At 40.2% G+C, this 19,815-nt stretch overlaps 1 protein-coding gene across 6 annotated transcripts in view; it reads right to left on the reverse strand.

Moving 5' to 3' along the window:
* nrxn3a (neurexin 3a) overlaps positions 1-19,815 on the reverse strand; it is a 154,359-nt gene that overhangs the window by 11,172 nt on the left and 123,372 nt on the right. For 4 of the 6 annotated variants that reach the window (XR_011103563.1, XM_068717645.1, XM_068717648.1 and 1 more), the window contains 7 exons: positions 19,496-19,669; positions 15,319-15,438; positions 9,995-10,176; positions 7,986-8,157; positions 6,141-6,230; positions 4,909-5,216; positions 2,605-2,695 (listed from right to left, as the gene is read on the reverse strand). Coding sequence is in view for 4 of the 6 variants with exons in the window: in XM_068717645.1 (XP_068573746.1) it covers positions 2,605-2,695; positions 4,909-5,216; positions 6,141-6,230; positions 7,986-8,157; positions 9,995-10,176; positions 15,319-15,438; positions 19,496-19,669 (1,137 nt within the window). In the remaining 2 variants the exon portion in view is untranslated. The remainder of the gene's footprint in view (positions 1-2,604; positions 2,696-4,908; positions 5,217-6,140; positions 6,231-7,985; positions 8,158-9,994; positions 10,177-15,318; positions 15,439-19,495; positions 19,670-19,815) is intronic. The other 2 variants (XR_011103564.1, XM_068717646.1) reach the window with 1 other exon arrangement.

The following is a 19,815-nucleotide window of genomic DNA, read 5'->3' on the forward strand; positions in this document are numbered from 1 at the left end:
ATTTATGAGTGACACTTGCAGCTTTAAGACATTAACCTGGACATTAATAGGAACATATGCATTATTTATCATTGGCAATGGGGTGTTTTTGTAGAATCTATGGTCTCCAAGAAAAGATATCAATCCTGTTCACTTGGTCATCAAATATCTAACAGTTTACAGTATTAGGTAATCCCTCCCTAATTGCCATCTTATGAAATTAATTAAACGGAAAGGAGAACACAACAGATTTACAACAGAGAAATAACTTGATAACTTCTCCAGACACACAACAGCAACACTGACAAAATAAAGACGGGGTAAGATATTCATTGGTTTCCAATTTAAACACGAATGTAGACAAAGCAACCAAGTTAGTCTAAATATGGGGGCATGGAGTCAAGGATCAATCAAAAAGCATGCAAAGAAATGATAAAAGGTCACCCTGCAGAGAAATATTAAAGTGGAAAATACTAGAACTTGTGGCAAAAAAAAAATGTTTTTAAGCCATCCGCACTAAAATAGGTTCAAATGCAGTGTAGCAATAGGAGGGAGTTGGCAGGGAGGAATTAAGAGGGTACAACAGTATCCCAAACTGTTCTTGTTAAAGATGAAAAAGTTGATGGTAAAAAAAGATTTATTTTTTTGCCTTTTTATTTGCTTTGAAAATTGAAATAGGGATGTTTTCATTAAAAGCCACCTGGAACCCCCGAATATATATGCAGAAACAATTATCACCCACCAAAAAACATCATGCCACACATGATGAGGCCAAAATACAACTGCATGTTTTTGGATGATTGGCGAATAGACGAGAATGATGTCTCGATAACACAATTTAGAATAGACATAACAAAACAGGAAATAGCATTTACTCCCAAAATAATACAACGAAGGAAATTTGAAATAATAGCATGCAGTCAACGTCAAAGTGATGTTAGGGTTAGAATGACGTGAATTTCTGTGTAAACACATGATTGGATGACTGGGGCCCTGTCTTTGTCTTTCTTCACAAATTCCCATGAATCTCATTCTACATACTAGAGCGTTGAACCCACTTACACCTCAACCTTTCACATTCTCTTTGAAACAAAATGGGAATGACCATCAAAAGGGAGAACCCACTGGAGCACCGAAATCCATTAGGTATATGACTTAAAATATATTCCACCATATGGTGTTTGTGCTTGACAGCAAAATATAAATTTTCTTATGAAATGTCATGGAGCATCTCATTTACCCAGCTTTTTATTTGCAAGATAGCTCACCTTGATTTGTTGATCGATTCAGATATTATTGAGAAACAAGTCTGGTTGTTTGGTTGATAATAATACAATTGAATAAATATATAATGGTTTGTCTGATGATGTATTTTAAGCAAGTTTGTCAATGGGAGTCCTGTAAATCTGTAAGTAACAGAGGAGTTGAGTATGTGAATGTACTGTAACAGGAAGGGTTTTACAGGACTGGGACTGCTTCAACTAAATACTGAAGCTCAGGTACCGTTTAAACCCAGCAGCAGCACTTTAAAGGCATTCCGTTTGCTGTCTGGGTGGATATCGTCAATTGAATTACTTAAGAGTAACATTTCAACATTTCAACTACAGTGCTTTGAATGCTTCAAATAAGCACTGTAGTTGAAAGGTTGTGTTGATTTGTTTTAAATGGACTATAACTATACAGAAACATCATGTTGTGAACAGGCTCAAACTAAAAACCTTCAGAAAGGTGTGTGACAGATTATTCAGTATGGAAGTGTCAACATGACTGTTTGCTGTATCTTACTAAATTGATGTCACTTAAATATGGAAATTCCCAAATTCTTTCAAACTAATTCCCTAAGCTATCACAAGGCTCAGACGTTTCAGAATTTCTAATATTTAGATACAAAAAAGACAGAATAACGAGTACACCTGAAAGCAAATGTATGACCCAAAAAAAAAGGAAAAACTGACAGAATACACAGAAATTCAATGATATCTGTTCTCTACTACATGTACCAAAGTAAGCCAAAATGGAAAAAACACAAATGAAAAGAAAACATCACTGTAGTCTATACAACACTTTGCATTTTAGCTGAAAATAAATTGAAAATGAAGGACTGTTGTATACAAATGAAATCAGTAGAGCAGTGAATGGCAGGAGCAGTGGACTCAAACATGATGGGATATATTTTGCAGCATCAGTGCAGAGAACATGATTCACCCTCATACAAATTGTGCACATTTGTGATGTCATGTACGAACCCTTATTATTCCTCTCAGCAGGCAGAATTTGTATGCATATTAGTGACCATGTTAACCACTTCAGAAGACCCCATGTGCAAGTGTAGCTCATGCTATGAATGGCTTTCTGGGTTAGTGAATGAAACTAAACAAACGTTCTCTGTGACTGACACAGCAGTTCAATCTTTCTTTTGCAATCTCAATTTGAACTTTGCATTTCATAACTCAGCTCTCCTTGTGTTGGGTAATGTGTAGTGCAGCTATGTGTACTGTTACTACATTGGCTGTTTTTATGAAGTTACACTTTGTTTAACCATGGGGGTATGATGCTTTGAGGATACTGTGATCCTCTGGTGCAGATGAGTGAAAGCACATAAAAAGCAAGCAAATGCAAACTAACCTAGCCCACCTGCATGGCTAGTTTCACACTCCTCCAGATCTTCGTCATCGCTCGAACACTCTGCAGATGACACAATTTCATCTCCCGGATGCTTCACGGGGCAGAATGTGGTCATCAGAGGTCACAGCCCCAGCAGAGATACCCAAAACACAAAGAGCCACCAGCAAATAACAAAGAAGACACACAAAGACAAGGAAAGTATACGAAAGGAGTTAGAAGGTGAGCAAGACAGTTCATTTGACCTGGGAAACAGCAGTTTGACAAAAAGATCTGAACTCATCTGTGTCTCGCAGTCTCCCTCTTCTTATGTTTGCAGAGTTATCAAAGTGCTGATCACATGACAATGGTCATATATTGGTGGAGATGGTAGAATGACTCTGGTTTGGACTGGTCCATGACATTGGATGTTGTCAGTGGTTTTGATGTGATGTTCAAAAACAGCTGATGTCTGTTTGCAGTGTTCAATCAATCCATGTTTTTCCCGCCAACTATATTTGGTAAGTGCATAACATTGATTTCTGATTTGTTTTACGTGTAACAGAATATTTTTACACTGTGCTCCAGTATATAATTTACTATTCTTAAATTATAATTAAATCCTTGCACACCGCCCAGTTAACAATGGTGCCGGGAGCAGGGAGCTCCGTCGAAGGGAGAGAGAGCGCAGCGACCACTGAGTTCACGGCCCGACAACAGCAGAGCCGGAGCCGCGAGCCACTTCCTCTTTCTGAGCCGAACCACAGCCTGTTGCTGAGTAACACTGTGGAGGAAATACGCACTGAGAGGGGCCAGCCAGCCCACCCGTTGAGAAGTGCAAAAATATTTTCAGTTCATGTGGCGGAAGGAAATAGACTTTAGCGAGTTGCAAAAGATTTCACTTACACAATATTGGGAAATTGTCCGGAACTCAACATACACAGAGGTAAAAAAACACAGGAGATCTTGTTCCAGTCGCAGACATGTTGCTATGAAATCAAACGGTCTTACATTGGCAAATACCACATAAAACTCAACGTTAACTGGGACACAAAATCTCCAATTTTTCACAATAACATCAACAGGTTCCGAAGAGTTTTGTTTCTCGGATAATAATAATATTTTGGCAATGGTGCTTTTTGACTGGGGAGCAGGGATTTGACAGTTAATTTTGTACAAAATTCATTGTCGTCATGGTGATGTCACCACTTCAGTCTTCCTATAGGGAATTTCTAACTGAGCTATTGGTATGTCTTAGTGGGTTACACTGTGGTCTTTATGCTCCCACCAGCAACTCACATACACACCGTTGTCCACGAAAGACTGTGGTTGAAAACTTGAGAAAAAGCTAGTAATCGGACCTTGAGTTATGATTGTTTTGTCAACAAACCTGATAAGTAAAATGTAATGCATGACAAAACAATTTAAACAATAGCAATTGTACCAAAGCATGCATTTTCTAAAGCCTCCACTTGGTCTGCCAGTGGAAAGCTTCTAATGTGAAGCAGCAGCAGTTAATTTAATATAACCAAATAATAACTCCTGTACAGCCGCCATGAGTAAAGAGAAATTAATCTGATATCTAGAAGTTCCATATGTGAGCCCTGTCTCTGTCACTCATGAGCCAATCACGTGTCACTCAAGAGACCATAGAATCCAAATAATATCAACAGGTATATAATGAAATAACTAATATCATTCCCATGTCACTGTATGTCCAGGGCCCAAACCCAACTTTTCATTTTCACTAAATTCAGCATAGTTAGAAAGGAGACGCCATCAACAGGAATTGGAGAATCAGATGGGTTCACCAGATGTGGAGACTTTACACCAAGGTGACATGTAGTGTCCATGGGGCAGAATAAGAGTCAGCCACAGTACTGATGTGTGGTTGACCATTTACAAAACAAAATAAGTTGGGACGTGTGGGGATGCAATGTTATGCACTAACCAAAGGCCTATTCTCACAGGCACTGTCCTGATCCACTCCTTGGGCTGCATGCATGGATGATATAGCCTCTGATTGGTTGATTGGTTAAATTCTTCAATCAACTTTAAGCAGGCCAGTTTAAAATTCACACCGCCATATTAGATTTGTAGCACGAATAAGAATGAACTCTAATCACATGCGTCTGTCGGGTTACTAATAATTAAGTGAATCGAGTTAATATGTATTACATGTAGCACGTACATCAGTATTTATTTTGTTTAATTCTTTTTCAGCCTTTGGGTTGCATTCATTATTTGACGCAGTTATTCCTTCAGTGGATAATATGAGTTTGTCATCTGTTCCTCATATGTATCGTTATTATAGAAGTCTATCCTTACCTGTACAGTTGAGGAGGATCTGTGTTTCCGTGTGGTAGTGGTGGACATCATGGTAGTAGTCTCAATGAAGGTAGTGGACATCTCTGGAGACATGGCTGTGGTCCTGGCTGAGCCTGCTCCACTGGGTACATCACCTACCAACCTCACACTTCCATTAATCTTGATGTTGGGGTTCCCCCCAGCAGCCATGTTCAACACTTTGAGGCCATTGTAATAAAGGCCAGACAGTTGACCCTGAAAGGGCCGGCCTTGATCACTACCGCCAATTGCGACTGTTGCTTGAGTGTTGAAAATTGTTAGCTGCCGTCCTAGAAGAGACATCCAGATGTCAGACATTTTCAACAGAGAAAAAACACATTGCAACACTTCAGCAGCACTATTCATTTACAAAAAAGACCAAGAGCATTATTTTTGTGGCTGCGGAACGACGACAGAAAGCAGTACTTCAAAGTATGGTATTTCCACATTAAACTGAGAATTGTCTATTTCTAGTGCAATATCACTCCGCTGACAATTTGGTGATTGTATTACCGAGAGCAAACTCAATACTTGTAGGAAATAATGGAGTGATGCTTGAAATGTGTAAACAGTGTAAACAGGGATATATTTTGATGCAATCTGCAACCTCACTGCTTGATGCCACTAAATCCCACACGATGGTCCTCTTACATGCTCACAGACTATGCGCTGGTTGTTGCACTTGCACAATAACAACAGGAGCCTCAGAGTCTACAGCCATGCCAGTGGCTACAAACATATTTTTGAAAACATTTCATAATACTGAGAGATTTATTCTAAACTCATTACCATGATTAATTAATTTCTTTTTTTTATTATACATTGAATTATTTTACCAGTTATTGGTTTTACAGTTATTTAGTTCCTTAAGTAGATATGTATTTATCATTTTTAGCCCACAACAGGTTCCACATGTAGATGCATGCATGTGTTTACATTTATGTTCATGCTAGTGACAATCAGTTTAATGGTACCGTTAGAAATGGAAAGCATGATTTTGGACTGACAACTTCAAAGGAAAGTTTGTATGAATATCTTATGACCTGCATTAATGTGGTATCGTAGAAACAAACTCAAATCTAAAGTTTAATAAGGCTGAAATAGAGTAAATGAGCATTCATTTATTCTTCTCATTATAGTGCAGATGAGGCTTTTCACATCATATCAGTATAGTGAACACACATAAGCATAGAAACACTTTTGTTTGAAATTACCTTTCTCTTGCAGCCACTCTTCTACTGGTCTGGCGTATTTGAAAGGAATTTTCTTATTGGCCATTTGATAGCGTTCAATGTCACTGTTCCCTTTAAAGTTTAAAAGACATTTATAAAGACTTTTATTGATCATCACCATCATGTCACCGTGAGCAAAAATCACTTTCCCTCTAACATTTACAATATGTTTAAATGATTTTATCTGACGATTACATTTTTATATTAAACTAAGTTTCTTTTGTCACAGCATAACTAATTTCTCCCTCTTTGTTAACAAAAAAGATACAAAATAATAGAACAATAACCATATTATTATTAAATACATGAAGCAGACAAAATGTCAATATTTCACCACTCCAAACACAACAACAAATAGCTTTGCATCATGTCATAGCTTCAGCCTTCTCATTCATTTCATTCAGACCCTTGGTTGACACAGCAACAAAGAGGCTCGGGCAAAATAGTTAAACTTGACAACTGTTTGACTTTTACACTTTCACTGCAATGCAACACAATACTTCATTTAGGATTTGGCAGTGTGTGTGTTCAGTCTCACGTTATAAATGTTGTCATATATTGACATATTGTACTTCCTTTTTTAGTTTAAATGTGCTCTTTACTAGTTAGAATTGTATCCTTTTATCCTTTATGTATGAAAGATTGAGACCCAAATTATTAGATGTTTTGCATAAAGTCTTATCAAAAGCAAATATCACATTTACATAGTGTAGGATACTATAGTTGCAATATTTGCATTTTTTTCCCCCATATATTTAATTTATCGGCCCAAAATGTGTTCCAGCTACAACTACTACGATAAAATGAAACTTGTGGAAACTGTTGTAGCTCTGGAACAGTTTACGATGACAAGTTTATGAAGCTTGAACAAGAGGATATGACATGAGCGTGGGGTCCACTTGCTTTTTTTTTGGCTGGGACGACTGCAGAGTCTTTACCAAAGCGGCAGTATGATGGAAATATTACTTATTAAACCGTCCACATAGGATTTGATAGCAAAGACTCAGTGAGCGGCTTATTTGTCTCCTCCGACTTCCAAACATCCACATACAACACTGAGCATCAACCCCACAAAGGTTCTATATGACTTCAAGATGTGTCCAATAGTAGTATTTGTTTTTGTCCTGTTGTGGTCTATAGGCTCATGTGGAATGTTGCTCGCATTCTTCCCTGCAGTTCTTTTTTCCTATCTATATGTATATCCTCATTTTATGTTCTCTCCCATGTCTCCTTCTTCCTCCCTTTCACTCTGCAAAAACAAATTAGCTACAGACCCAATGTACATCCATTTTTCTTCTCCAACTGTCTTGAACATCACTTCCAAATTATTGTCCCACAATTCCTTATGTTCCTTGAACAAGGCCCAATGGAAATTGTACAATTCTGAATCCCATGTCAAGCCGACAACGAAGGCTGGGTCCTAGTTAAAGGAATACTTCACCCACGAAATGTATATATTGCAGTTCCTGCTGGAGACCAACAGAAGTCCACAGAGTTCAGAGATTACCTAATAACTCCTCGAGCAGCTGCAAATCTGAGTGGAATAGCTCAGAAAATGAAGAGTACCAAAAAAGTGAAGGAACAGTGGCGGTATGGACAGGTTTTTTGTGGTTGTTCTTCTGTTTGAAGCAGATGCAACCCATTGACCTTCTCAACTGTTTCAAGACTTGATCCCATTGTCTCATCATATATCCTATTGACACTAATTGTTATATTTCTAGCAGTAGGTTTTCATTGTGAACTGTCAGATTTGCTAACAATTAGGGAAGCCAACATGTTGTACAGTAAAGACGTAAAATAAAGATGATTGATTGATTAGTTTTGTACCTGTTGGGAAGTGCTCATTGATCGACCAGTTATCCACCTGCAGTGTAGCATTGCCACCATTCCTGGTGAAGCGAACAACATGATACTTCCCGTCATTCACTGGGGTACTGCTCTCCTGAACACCGATATCCACCGTGCCAATGTTGAATGTCACTCCAATTTTGCCTTGTTGCTGAAATGAGAAAACACGGTTAGTCATCTATACCGCTCAGGTCACGGCTGCACAGTAATGTGGTGGCTAGCGCCGTCGCCTCACAGCAGGAGGGCCCGGGGTTCGATTCCCAGGTTCAATGGCCCATCTGTTTGGAGTTTGCATGTTCTCCCCATGTCAGCGTGGGTTGTCTCCAGCTTAGGTTCATTGATAAGTGATTGTTGATTATTGATTGATTACTCTAAATTGCCCATAGGTGTGAATGGTTGTTTGTGTCTATGTGTCAGCCCTGTGATAGCCCCCCAGCAACCCAGAACAGGATATGCGGTTAAAAATAATGGATGGATCTTACATTTTAACTTGTCAGCCAAACACACCTCACTATCAATGTACGTGTTTACTTGAAGAAGCTGCAGTGCGTTATGATTCCGTTATTAACTATTTAGCCCGTTTAATATCGAGGTTCAGTACCTATCCCTGCCTTTAGGAAAATAAAAACGTGAGAGAATCTCTCTAGAGCCAGAGTTCAGTTTGTCCGTTCTGGGCTACTGTAGAAACATGGTGGACTCTGTGAAGAGGATGATCTCATAGATAGGGAGCTAACAAAAACACATTGATTCTTAGTTTTAGGTCATTATACACGAATGAAAACATAGTTATAAATATCATATTCCATTTCTGCCAATAAACCGTAAATGTTACAAATTGTTCCTTTAAGCTTTTCACTGCACTAACTCTGAGAGTTTTGTCTTTTTTCAGGGGGGATTGGAGGGATTTAGGGGGATTGTCAGTCAATGTGACAGTATGGCAATGATGATACATAAAAATATGTTTATTGCCTGACTATAGTATCATACATGAAAGAAAAAATTGTTGATCATGAAGATGAACATCTTTGTCATTAATTAATTAATAAAGTTGTTTATGGTTCTTTTTGATGATCAGGCCTACAGTTAATACATTTCTTGTATTTTGAACTAGATGGTGAATCAGGAAACAAATATAATCTAAACCTTGGAAGAAACACACTTTTGTTCTGTTATTTGCTATAAAACTGTGTCAAAACAGTCCAATCAGCTGCATCAAGAGACATCCAAAAAAGGAGAGTGTGCCAGTCTGGTAAAAGATTCGCTCATGTCTCCATCCTCAACAAGTTCTGGATCAAGCAAGGAACGAGGAATGATCAAATAAAGGTATTTGTTTTGGGATGTAGCCTATGACTTGAGTCTCTATCAGCTGATAAGCAGCAGCAGAGATGCTGTAGGGAAACTTTCAAGGAACTACAAACAGGTAAGCCTAAGAGAGAGCAAAGTGAAACTATAGAAATACGTTAAACCAATGTCTACAAAGGTGTCTGCAACTTCTGCAAAATGTAAACAAAGCATTCTGGGGAACAAAATATATTTTTCATTTTTTTAAACTAAAGCTGCTGTGGGAGGTGTGGAAATGGACAACGGAAAATCCCCATCCTTCTAGTCTGAAGGTTTTTAAGTGCTTGCTGTCACTGGCAGAGTATGTAGCTTTTATTGGGATCTATCTATTTATCTAACAAGGGGGAAAGTTAAAGTCGGTTGCAAATCCCACACACTGCACCTTAAGCCATGTACTTCTCTTTTGCCACTTTGTTCTTCTTTAACTACTTCTCTCTACTGCGTTTCAGAATATGTGGTCGTGAAACTCCATCCTTTCAGTCCATTAATTCTTCCCTTTTAGAGCATTTTAGCACCGCGTCAACTGATGCCCACGGCACACACAGTAAAGGTATAGTAGTTATGCTATAATAAATATATAATAAACACAGGAAAGCTAACACTACCAAACATAAAATGAGACAAGTAGTGTGTGTGTGGCAACTTACAATGTGCAGCATTAGATAGTCCCCCAGACCAGGTGCACTTTCAATCCTGACCAGGATGCCATCTTTCAGGGAGGTGCTGAAGCCGACGGTCAGCCTGTCCGTCCTGGTGCTCGGTCTCTCATTAGCTGGCCACTTGAATGTAATGAGGCCTCCACCTTTGCCAAAGATGTACGTCGTCCCAGCTGAACAGAGCAGAAGGAGTAAAATGAAGAAGCAGCTCAACTCTGAACTACTGTCATGAACTAATGTCCTGTAGTGGTAAGGTGCTGCAAAGTGAGTTAATACAAGAATAGCAGATTTAGGGGTTATGTGTCTTGCTCAAGGACACATTGACATGAGACTAGGCAGGAGCCGGGGATCGAACCGCAGACCCTCTGATTGAAAGGCGGCCCTAATGTCCACTTAGGCACAGTCACGGTATAGCATGTGGACTAACGTGCCCCTTTCTTTGTTTTAGCTCCAACAGCTGTCATCCTCCCAAAGCCCCAACCTTGACATTTTTGATTTGAACCCAATTTTTTATTTCAAATGAAATCAGGCATGTCTGCATGTCTTGGGCTATGGAGTACCATGACTACTGCTTTCATTCAGGCTTCCCTGTGAATAGGTGCTCCAAGACCTTTTTCCACACCCTCACAGTTTGGGGATTGATGTTGTCTAAGCTTGTTATGACATCAGGATGTCCCCCCCCCCCTCTAAGCTTCCAGCTTGATCACCATAACTCCTGAATGCCAGTAACAGGGGCAAGAATTTTCTTGCCCTGTTACTGTGTTCCTGTGTGAGTCCCAATTTGAATAAACTTCCAAAAATCACATTTTTGTCACATTTAGACACTAGCTGTTCAAAGGATGGTAGCATTCCATTCAACCAGGTCTTCCATTAACATTAATCCTGCTCTCACCAGATTTGTCCTCTGTCCTCTACGCTCTATCCTCTGTCCTCCATCCTCCTGTCCTCGGTCCTCCTGCCCTCTGTCTTCCTGTCCCCCTGTTCTCTGTCCTCCTGTCCTTCTTTCCTCCCTCCTCCTGTCCTCTGTCCTCCTGTCCTCCTGTCCTCTTTCCTCCTGGCTGCTTTGTCTCACAACAGTTAGACTACAGACAGACAGCTTTTGTTTGTTTGTAGTTTGTTGTAACAATATTCTATTAAATATAATATATTCATTATTAAATAAAAACATGTAACTTGAGAGCCAGTGTAAAGTTTGGCCTTTCTGGGCCGCTGTTGAAACATGGCAGTGCAACACTGTGGACTCCGTGAAAATGACCCGATACACTAATAAGAACATAGTTATAATTATTATATTATATTTCTGCCAATTAAACCCCCTAAATGTTAAACACTCTTCTGTTAACTGCCTGTTAGAGTACGAGCCTGAAACTAGTGCCACCTTTTCTATTTATTGAACAAATTGATTCTGAACCAAACCATGACACCTAGGATCAGAGCCAAATCCAATCAAATTGTAAGATTCCCAAAGATTCCCACCCCTAAAGTTAATGATTTTTAAATGTCTGTTTTTGTCAAAGCAACACAGGAAGGCAGCAAATGCCAACACTGGACAAACTGGACCCAAAGGATGTTTGGCTGTTTTTGCTAGATATAGAGAAGAGATACTCCACTCAGAAATCTGGAAACCAGAAATAAAAGACAAATAAGTAAAGACTTGGTGGCTTTGATTCAAGAAGTTGTGCATTAATCAAATTCATATCACCTCTGCAAATTTAAGGCACAATGCCCTCTGGTATTACGCCAGTCATTCCATTGTGACTTAGAACACAAGGTGGAATGTCTCATTAGTCTAATTTCAGCTGGTTTTAATTTTTGAGTAGTTGGCTGAACATCTGGGTTTTGAGAAAGTGGGGCCTGTCAGTGAAACAGGTGCACACTTTGATATGACAATTTCAATTATAGAAAGACTAATACATAACAAATGTCTTCTTCTATTCTGCTTTTATTCTAATTTTCAGCTTAAAAACTAACACGTTGTCTCAGTTCATTTTAGGTGATTTTATTTGTCAGAAACCATGTGTAAAAATGTGTATTCTCATTCAAATAAAAGGGATGTATTGTACCAGATTTTGTTATTTACATCTGCAGTCCCTGGACAAGTAGAATAATTCAGTTTTCATTGCCTTCATGTTTGTCTTTCCATAACCAAACAGTCTTTTATTTTTAGATTTTACAGAGAGAGAGAGATAGATAGAGAAAGAGAGAGAGAGAGAGAGATCGAGAGAGAGAGAGAGAGATAGAGAGAGAGAGAGAGAGAGAGAGAGAGAGAGAGAGAGAGAGAGAGAGAGAGAGCCAGGCTGAGAAGAAAGCATATTAAAGACTCTGTCGAGCAGAATTCACATTTTGAGATTATATTATTTGTTTTTGGCCAAGAACTTTGTCTGTATTGTCCTTGGTTATGTCTACATAGGTGATAAATAATCAGAGGATGTCCTCTGCTCTATAAAAACAGCTCATTCGGGGAAGGTCTAAGTCCCTGAGGTGGCTGTTACTAAACAACAGTTCCATTAAAGCGAAATTAAGCTCCACAAACATGGTGACCTTTATTTATGCAAGGCGTAACAAAAAGGTGCAAAGCTTACAACAACCTAGCCAGATGGGCAAGTGAAGGTCAACAAACACATTATCCCCTTATCAACAGTATAGCAATACTGCTCATTCCACTCTTGCATTACACAGGTACAAACCACATCCCATCAGCCTCTCCTTCTCCAACCTCACCTATCTGTGCCTCCCAGGGAAGAAATACAATAATTAGGTTTAACTCCTTCCCCTTTTCAAACTACTGCTATCCTGCCACTGAGATGCATTCCATCATAAAGAGCAGGAGTGGATGGAGAGCTAAGACAGAATTTAAGTTGGAGCCGCTGTACATAGAGAAAGACGCACGCTTTGTGGCATGCTGATGGTAGGGGAGGGGAGGTTGGGGGATCAATGGGAATGATCTAGGACACAGCAGAGCAAATACAAAGATCTATTTATATCTATTTATCTGCACACAGCAGAGCAAATATAAAGACGAGTGAAGGTGAAAAAAATAAACTCCTGTCACCCCGCCGACGGCTCTGATTGCCTGCTAGCCTGCTAGCCTGCTCGCTGGTGACCAGATGGCCTGCACCCATCAATGCCTTGTGAATACCTGTAGGACCCCCTGGACCTGGCACCTGTCTCTGTCACACACTTAACTATCTTCATATCAGGGGCCATCCGTGCATATTTTAATGCATTGGTATTAGCTAAAGTAAACCTGATGCCGCTGCTTACTTTATTTAACCAGGAGATTCATAATCTCTTCTGCATGGGAGCTGGCCTTACTATACTCTCCTGTGTTTTGTTCACTTCAGGCTGCTATTGTTACAATTTCACAGTCCTGGCCTGTTCCACGGCCAGGACTTTGGACCAGCTCTTAACCCTTGCAGGTCTGTTGGAGGGGTCATGGGAGTTTACCCATTCAGTCTACATGTGTTTTGTGGACTTGGAGAAGGCCCTCACCTATGCTCATGAGCTTTGGGTAGCGACCGAAAGAATGACATCACGAATATAAGTGGCCCAAAATTAGCTTCCTTTGTAGAGCGGCTTGGAGATTTGAGAGTTGAGCCGCTGCTCCTTTGGGTTGAAAGGGGCAAGCTTAGATGGTTCGGGCATCTGATCAGGATGCCTCCTGACCTTCTCTCTTAAGAGGTTTTCCAGGCACGTTCAACTAGTAGGAGGTCCCGGGGTAGACGCAGAACACGCTGGAGAGATTACATATCTCGTCTGGCTTGGGAACACCTCATTGTTCCCCAGGAGGAGCTGTAAAAGCGTTGCTGGGGTGAGGTCTGGAACATCCTGCTGCCCCTGCAACCTGGCCTCGGATAAGTAAATAGATGGATGGATGGATTGCGTTCCCCGTTCTGGCTATGAGAAAGAATGCAAGTTTAGGCATCGCCGCAAGGCTTCACTTTCAGACCCAAAGGTTGCGTCCTTATTTGGATTATTGTGTCACCATGTTACCCACGTCTTTAATACTGTGACCGTTACGTTTAGGTATGAGGACGTGTTGATCTTCTGCCATCGGTAGGGGCCCTAATTTAGGTAACGCTCCTGTGGGCCGTATCAATTCAAGTTTATTCCATTTTGTTCATAAAGCCCAATTTCACAAATTACTTTGGCTTTACAATCCATAAACTTTCATTGTTATGCAGATAATATCCAATTATATCTTGCAATAAAGCCAGACGAAACCAACCTTAGCTAAAGTCCAACCATGCCTGAAGGATGTAAAAACCCGGATGACCTGCAAGTTCCTGGTTTTAAACTGAGACAAAACTGTTATTCTACTAACACCTCCGAAATCAATTATCTAATGATGTAGTTATCTGGCTATGATTATGCAAACTTTTAGTGGGGGCGAATGGGTGCTTGTGATTTGATGAGAGCATTAATGAAAGAGTCCAGTAGAAGGTGGAGCCTGTTAGAAAAGTAATTATACCTTGCCAATGAACTCTCTAAGGCCTTAAAACTTCCAAGTACTGCATCCACCGATTAACATCTCAGACATGTGCACCAGCCATCACTTACCTCTCACAAGGCACATAAAATCTAAATCACATAAAGACTTGTAATCAACATTTTGCATCTTGTGTCTTCGGAGGAAATTGTGGATTATTGTGGGTGTAAATATTCAGAGATCACTGCAGATGTCTTGAATTTCAACTGCACATAAAGCTGTAGGTGCACAGCTGTAGGAGCAGGCTACAGAAGAGTGTGAGCCTAAAGTTGCAGCCTCATATAATGCAAAGATCTTTTTTGTCATGCTGAATTAATGTGGGGCTGCATGTGGTGGCTAACCCTGTCTCCTCACAGCAAGAAGGGTTCGATCCCCGGCTGAACGGGAGTTTGCATGTTCTCCCCCGTGTCGCCGTGGGTTCTTCCTCCCAAAGTCCAAAAACATGCAGCTCAAGTTAATTGATGACCGTACATTGTTGGTGAGTGTTGTCTGTCTCTATGTGTCAGCTCTGTGATAGGCTGGTGACCTGATCCCCGCGACCCTGAATAAGATAAGCGGCTAGCATAATGGATGGATGAATTAATGCGAGTTAACCTTTGGAGTCTTTGTTTTTTAGACACAAACTTCTGTCAATACAGATGTTTGCTGTGACTCTAACCTAAACTTCTGTACATTCATGAAACGCATGTTACCTTATCTTTATTATCACTTTCATCATCTAAGCACTCACTGATGGAGCAAACGAGGTGTTTAGTTGGTGGGATTTTGTCCAATCTCTGTCGTACATGTGTGACATTAGATATTTAATGGTGAGATTAATACTCACGGTCATTGCACTGTGTGCCAGTGTAGGAGGTCATGGAGCAGTCACAGGTGTAGTTCTCCCACTGCTGGATACAAATACCCATGTTGGCACAGGAGTCCTCCTGACAGGTGGTGCTAGGACCTGTAGAAATCCAGCAATCCCCAGAACCACACACACACACATACAGAGAGAGAGAGAGAAAGAGAGAGAGAGAGAACTGGGTGTAATACATAACCATAATCAGTACATGAGTGAAGTGAACCCAGAGCCTACTTTAAAAGGAACACCACTTTGTTTACAGCTCTGATAGCGTGTCTTTCCCCCACACCCAGCCCCTCCTGACTGATTCTCTAAAATATGTCATAATACAATTTGGGTTTTCATCCACATGGATGAATGTGATAAGAGCCACAGCTTGTTTGTTCTCACTCATGGCTGCTGGTTTCTAATCAGCTTTGGCTTTATAAGATATCCGCCTGTTACAGTGGTTTAATATAGATTGGACAAGAGAAGTGCATTCAGACTTCTGCATGGCAGGTCTTAACACAAAATGTGTCTATTCAGAGTGGCATACTAAAATGTAGGGACCAAATACAGCGTCTCCCTTGTCCTCTATTGGGCACTCCCCTCACCCTGATTGTCCTGAAGCCACATGACCATATATCTAACCCATCTATGTGTGGGGGGATTGGCTCTTCCAAATATGGAATTATATGACATAGCATTTGAAATGAATAAACTGGTAGGGAACTATAGGCAAATTATGAATGAGTAAAAATGGAGGGGATAGTTGCAGCACTATCTCAGGTTATGGATTTGTTATCACAAAAACACACACCAAAACAGAACAAAGAAATCTAATGGCTCCTTTAGATCACTCGAGGACCTTAAAGAACATTTAAATGAAAAGAGGGATTTTTGGAAAAATGTAGTTGAAGAGCAGCATGTAGGGTCAGTGTTCAGACTGAGAAGAGAAGGAAGAGAATAAGATTCAAGAGTTTCTAAATGCTTCCTATACCTTACACTCTGCCTCAATATTCAAACTAGAATCCGCGAAGGCCTGAAATTGACTTGGCAAAAGGATCTTGACAATGAGATTAGGGAAGATGTATGGCAAGAGATACAACTGAATGTAGGCTACAAGGGATGCAAGTTTATCCATTACACAATTGTATATATTATTGTCCACTCCTGGAACTTTTAAAAATGGGCTTAATGCAGGATAGCTAGAAGGGTGGCTCAAACGGCCTTTACCAGACTCCCCACAATTATCTCTACTAGGAGACAAATCGCTTGTGCCACCTTGCAGCTGGTGTTAAGTGTATTCTTTGTATTACTGTCTGTGAATCCAAATTTTTGTATCTATGTATGATGTTAATATGTTGGGATGTATGTTCCGTAGATGTCCCCACAGTGTTACACGTAAGGAGAAAATACTGTTGGAACCATTCTTTCCCCCCAAACAGCCAGACTGTTTTCAGTCCAGAAAAGCGTCACCGACCATCACTCAGCTGGGCTATAAGCTGTTAGTCCTTTGTCTCTGTACCCTTGCAGTCTACTCAGTGGATAGATTGAAGAGGGTTAAACTGTAATTTGTCAGCACATGTTCAGCTGATATTCTGTGATCCAGTTCCAATAGTGCTAACCCTGGTTGAACCATTGTAGTCTTGTGTTCTATGTGCACAAAACAAACCCTTCATACCAAAAAAAACATTTGTAAAGACGACGTTTTACAAACTAGAAGCATGAAAGGCGATTCAAAAATATAGAGTAGTATTCTTAGACATCTGACTGTAACAAATCACTTTTGTAGCGGTTTGAACGGCAGTGCAAATGAGGGGTTGTGTTTTATATTTTCAAATTGATTTCTGCTCCATACCTACGCTGTTTAAATGCTATTAGTAATGTCATGATGACCCTGACCCCATATGAGCCAAAACGAGTTGTATCTCTGCAGACTTTTTCCTTCTCCATGCACTTTGGAAGTAGGTGTAGTTGTGTTGGACATCTCTACTCTGACTCTACTATTGTGGTTATGTGTACATTTCTAAATATATCTGCTTTAATGTAGGTCCATAAATGGTCACAGCATGCCCAGGGTCAGTCTGCATCAACTCATTTGACTCAGGTCAATGTGTTCAGTTGAGACTTACCTGGTAAACTGATGCAAGCTTCTCTGTTAAAGAGGATGTTCAGGACCAAGTGAACTGCTGATGAGTTGGAGGAGTAGATTGAATTTTGGATTTTACGGGGACAACGCAGGAAAATCCCGCAGCTGATCCGCTGATCGGGTTCAGGTTTTAATGTATGATGTAACCACAGTGAAAAGCTTATTCATGCTACTGCTGGTACTGCTCTGCTAAATGTTTGCCAGAGTGCAGTATCACCATCTAGTGACAGTGCAACATATAGCTGACTCAACTAGCATTACTGGTCATCATGTGATAAGGGCTCACTGGCTAAAGAAACACAAAGCCATTTATGCGATGAAAGCTTGTAATGAAAAGCAGGCCGTGCATGGCAGTATAGTCAAATGACCAATCAACTGATCATGATACATAAGCAAAAAAAAAAAGAAAGAACAGAAATCACACAAGCACAAAAAAAATGAGACAGAATGCCATGGAGAAGACCAACATTGTGATTGATGACATTTTATTTTGAAAAATAAATTAGTCAACCATTACTTTCTTGCAGTGCATACAGTACAGTAAAAAGCATTGTTTTCTAAAACCCCATTCAGATTGTCACAGCGAGGAGGACATACAGTACACAACGTAATTGTCTGTTTTGATTTAAATTAAACTTAAACTAACACATGTATTTGTCTAACATGGAGCTCTGTAAGTTAATGTGAGACAAAAAAAAAACATACAGTACATTCAATGTCCAACTGAATGATATGGCAAGAATAAACATCTGTACAGAAAATGATTTCCATGCAACAGGTTGTGGACGCCCAGAACCTTAAGAGCATGACAAAAACAACTACAAAAGAATGACGACTAGCACAGGAAGATGGAAACATTTTGTCCACAGTGACGTCTACTTGCTCTAGCAAAATGTTTCAACAGCCCCTTTTGATGTAGCTACAATATGCATGAACTTTTGGAAATCAACACAAAACAAATTAAACCATTAGGCAAGTTTTGCTTTGTGAAAAAAAAGGGTATGGACTGAGTCTGGGTATGGCCTGATGAAGATTTCCAAAGCTGCTGTGATTTCATGGCCTGCTCTAAACCTGCACATCCATAGACCTTTTATGAGGTAACCATTTTTTTTTTTTATTGACATTGTTAGTTTGTTCTACTTCCCTGTAATTGACCATTTGCTAAGCCCCTACCCCAAACAGTGAGGCCAAAAGTTAAGGCTTTAGCTTTAGTTGTCTGACAGAAAAGTTACGCGTCTAACTATAAAGCAACTGTGTGTATGTGGGGGTTTCCTCTGCATGTCTCCAGAACCGTTCATGAACGGTTCTTTGTTTGAGGGATTACATCAGTACCATTGTTATCATATATGCAGTGTTGGAATGCAAAGCTTGACAAGCATAGCAACAATAACTAAGGGGGACAAGACTTAGTGGAGGGTCAATTAGATATGTAATAGAATTTTAGAATTGATTCAAGTATTTTCTTTATTTTGGAGAAATAAATACATTTTTTTTTAATTTTGCACTGAATGTGAATGTATCTCTCTACAATCAAATCAATACGGCTTTGTATCTACACACCTGAACCAGCCACTCGTAAGGACCTCTCTATTACCTTCTTTTTATATTTATGATATTGCATAAGACTCTAAACATTCACAAAATTCCAAACAAAAATGAAACTTTACAAAAGCAAAAGAGATAAAAATGGAGCTTCTGGCAGTATTGTTTGTCACTGCACTGGCAAAAACTGCTCTGACGGTGATCGCAATGACACTGTTGGGGGGGGGGGGGGGGGGGGGGGGTGGCGACCAATGTGGCCGATAACAGGTGGCAGTGTCGTGGGATTGTTTAATGTTTGGCCTGACTAGTAGTGGGTAAGTGAGGCTACAAGTACAGTTATTAGAATGGAGGGGATTCCGTATGGATGCAGGGCTGTTGAGCTACTGTTTGCATTGAGCAGGAAGAAAGGGCTGCTGGAGCTGGAGTTGGAGTTGAAGTTTGTGTTGTAGAAGTCTAATTCAGGCTCAGATTTGAGGGACGGTGTACCTTCGCATCCACGCTCTATCTGCCCGCTGCGAAACAAGGCGTCACTGAGGAGATCCGGCAGGCGACCGTTAAGGTCCACCGATGCCAAACAGCCCTGGTAGCCTTCTCTGGAAGCCACCAGTTTAGGCAGGTTGCCATACATGCCTGGACCCAGTCCTGCGATGAACAGATCACCTGGGGTGTAGACAAGAAAGGGACACTGTGGGAGGATTTCATTTCATATGTCTATGTTCTAAATCCCGTCTTTAAATATCAGGTTTTTTTTACAGATCTGTGGCATCTTCATTTGACAGGGTAGAGTATACTTTTACCAAGTATAA

Source organism: Cebidichthys violaceus, unplaced genomic scaffold (genome assembly GCF_023349555.1).
Source record: "Cebidichthys violaceus isolate CVI_PGR_0920_01 unplaced genomic scaffold, fCebVio1.0.p SCAF_22, whole genome shotgun sequence".
Taxonomy (NCBI): Eukaryota; Metazoa; Chordata; class Actinopteri; order Perciformes; family Stichaeidae; genus Cebidichthys; species Cebidichthys violaceus.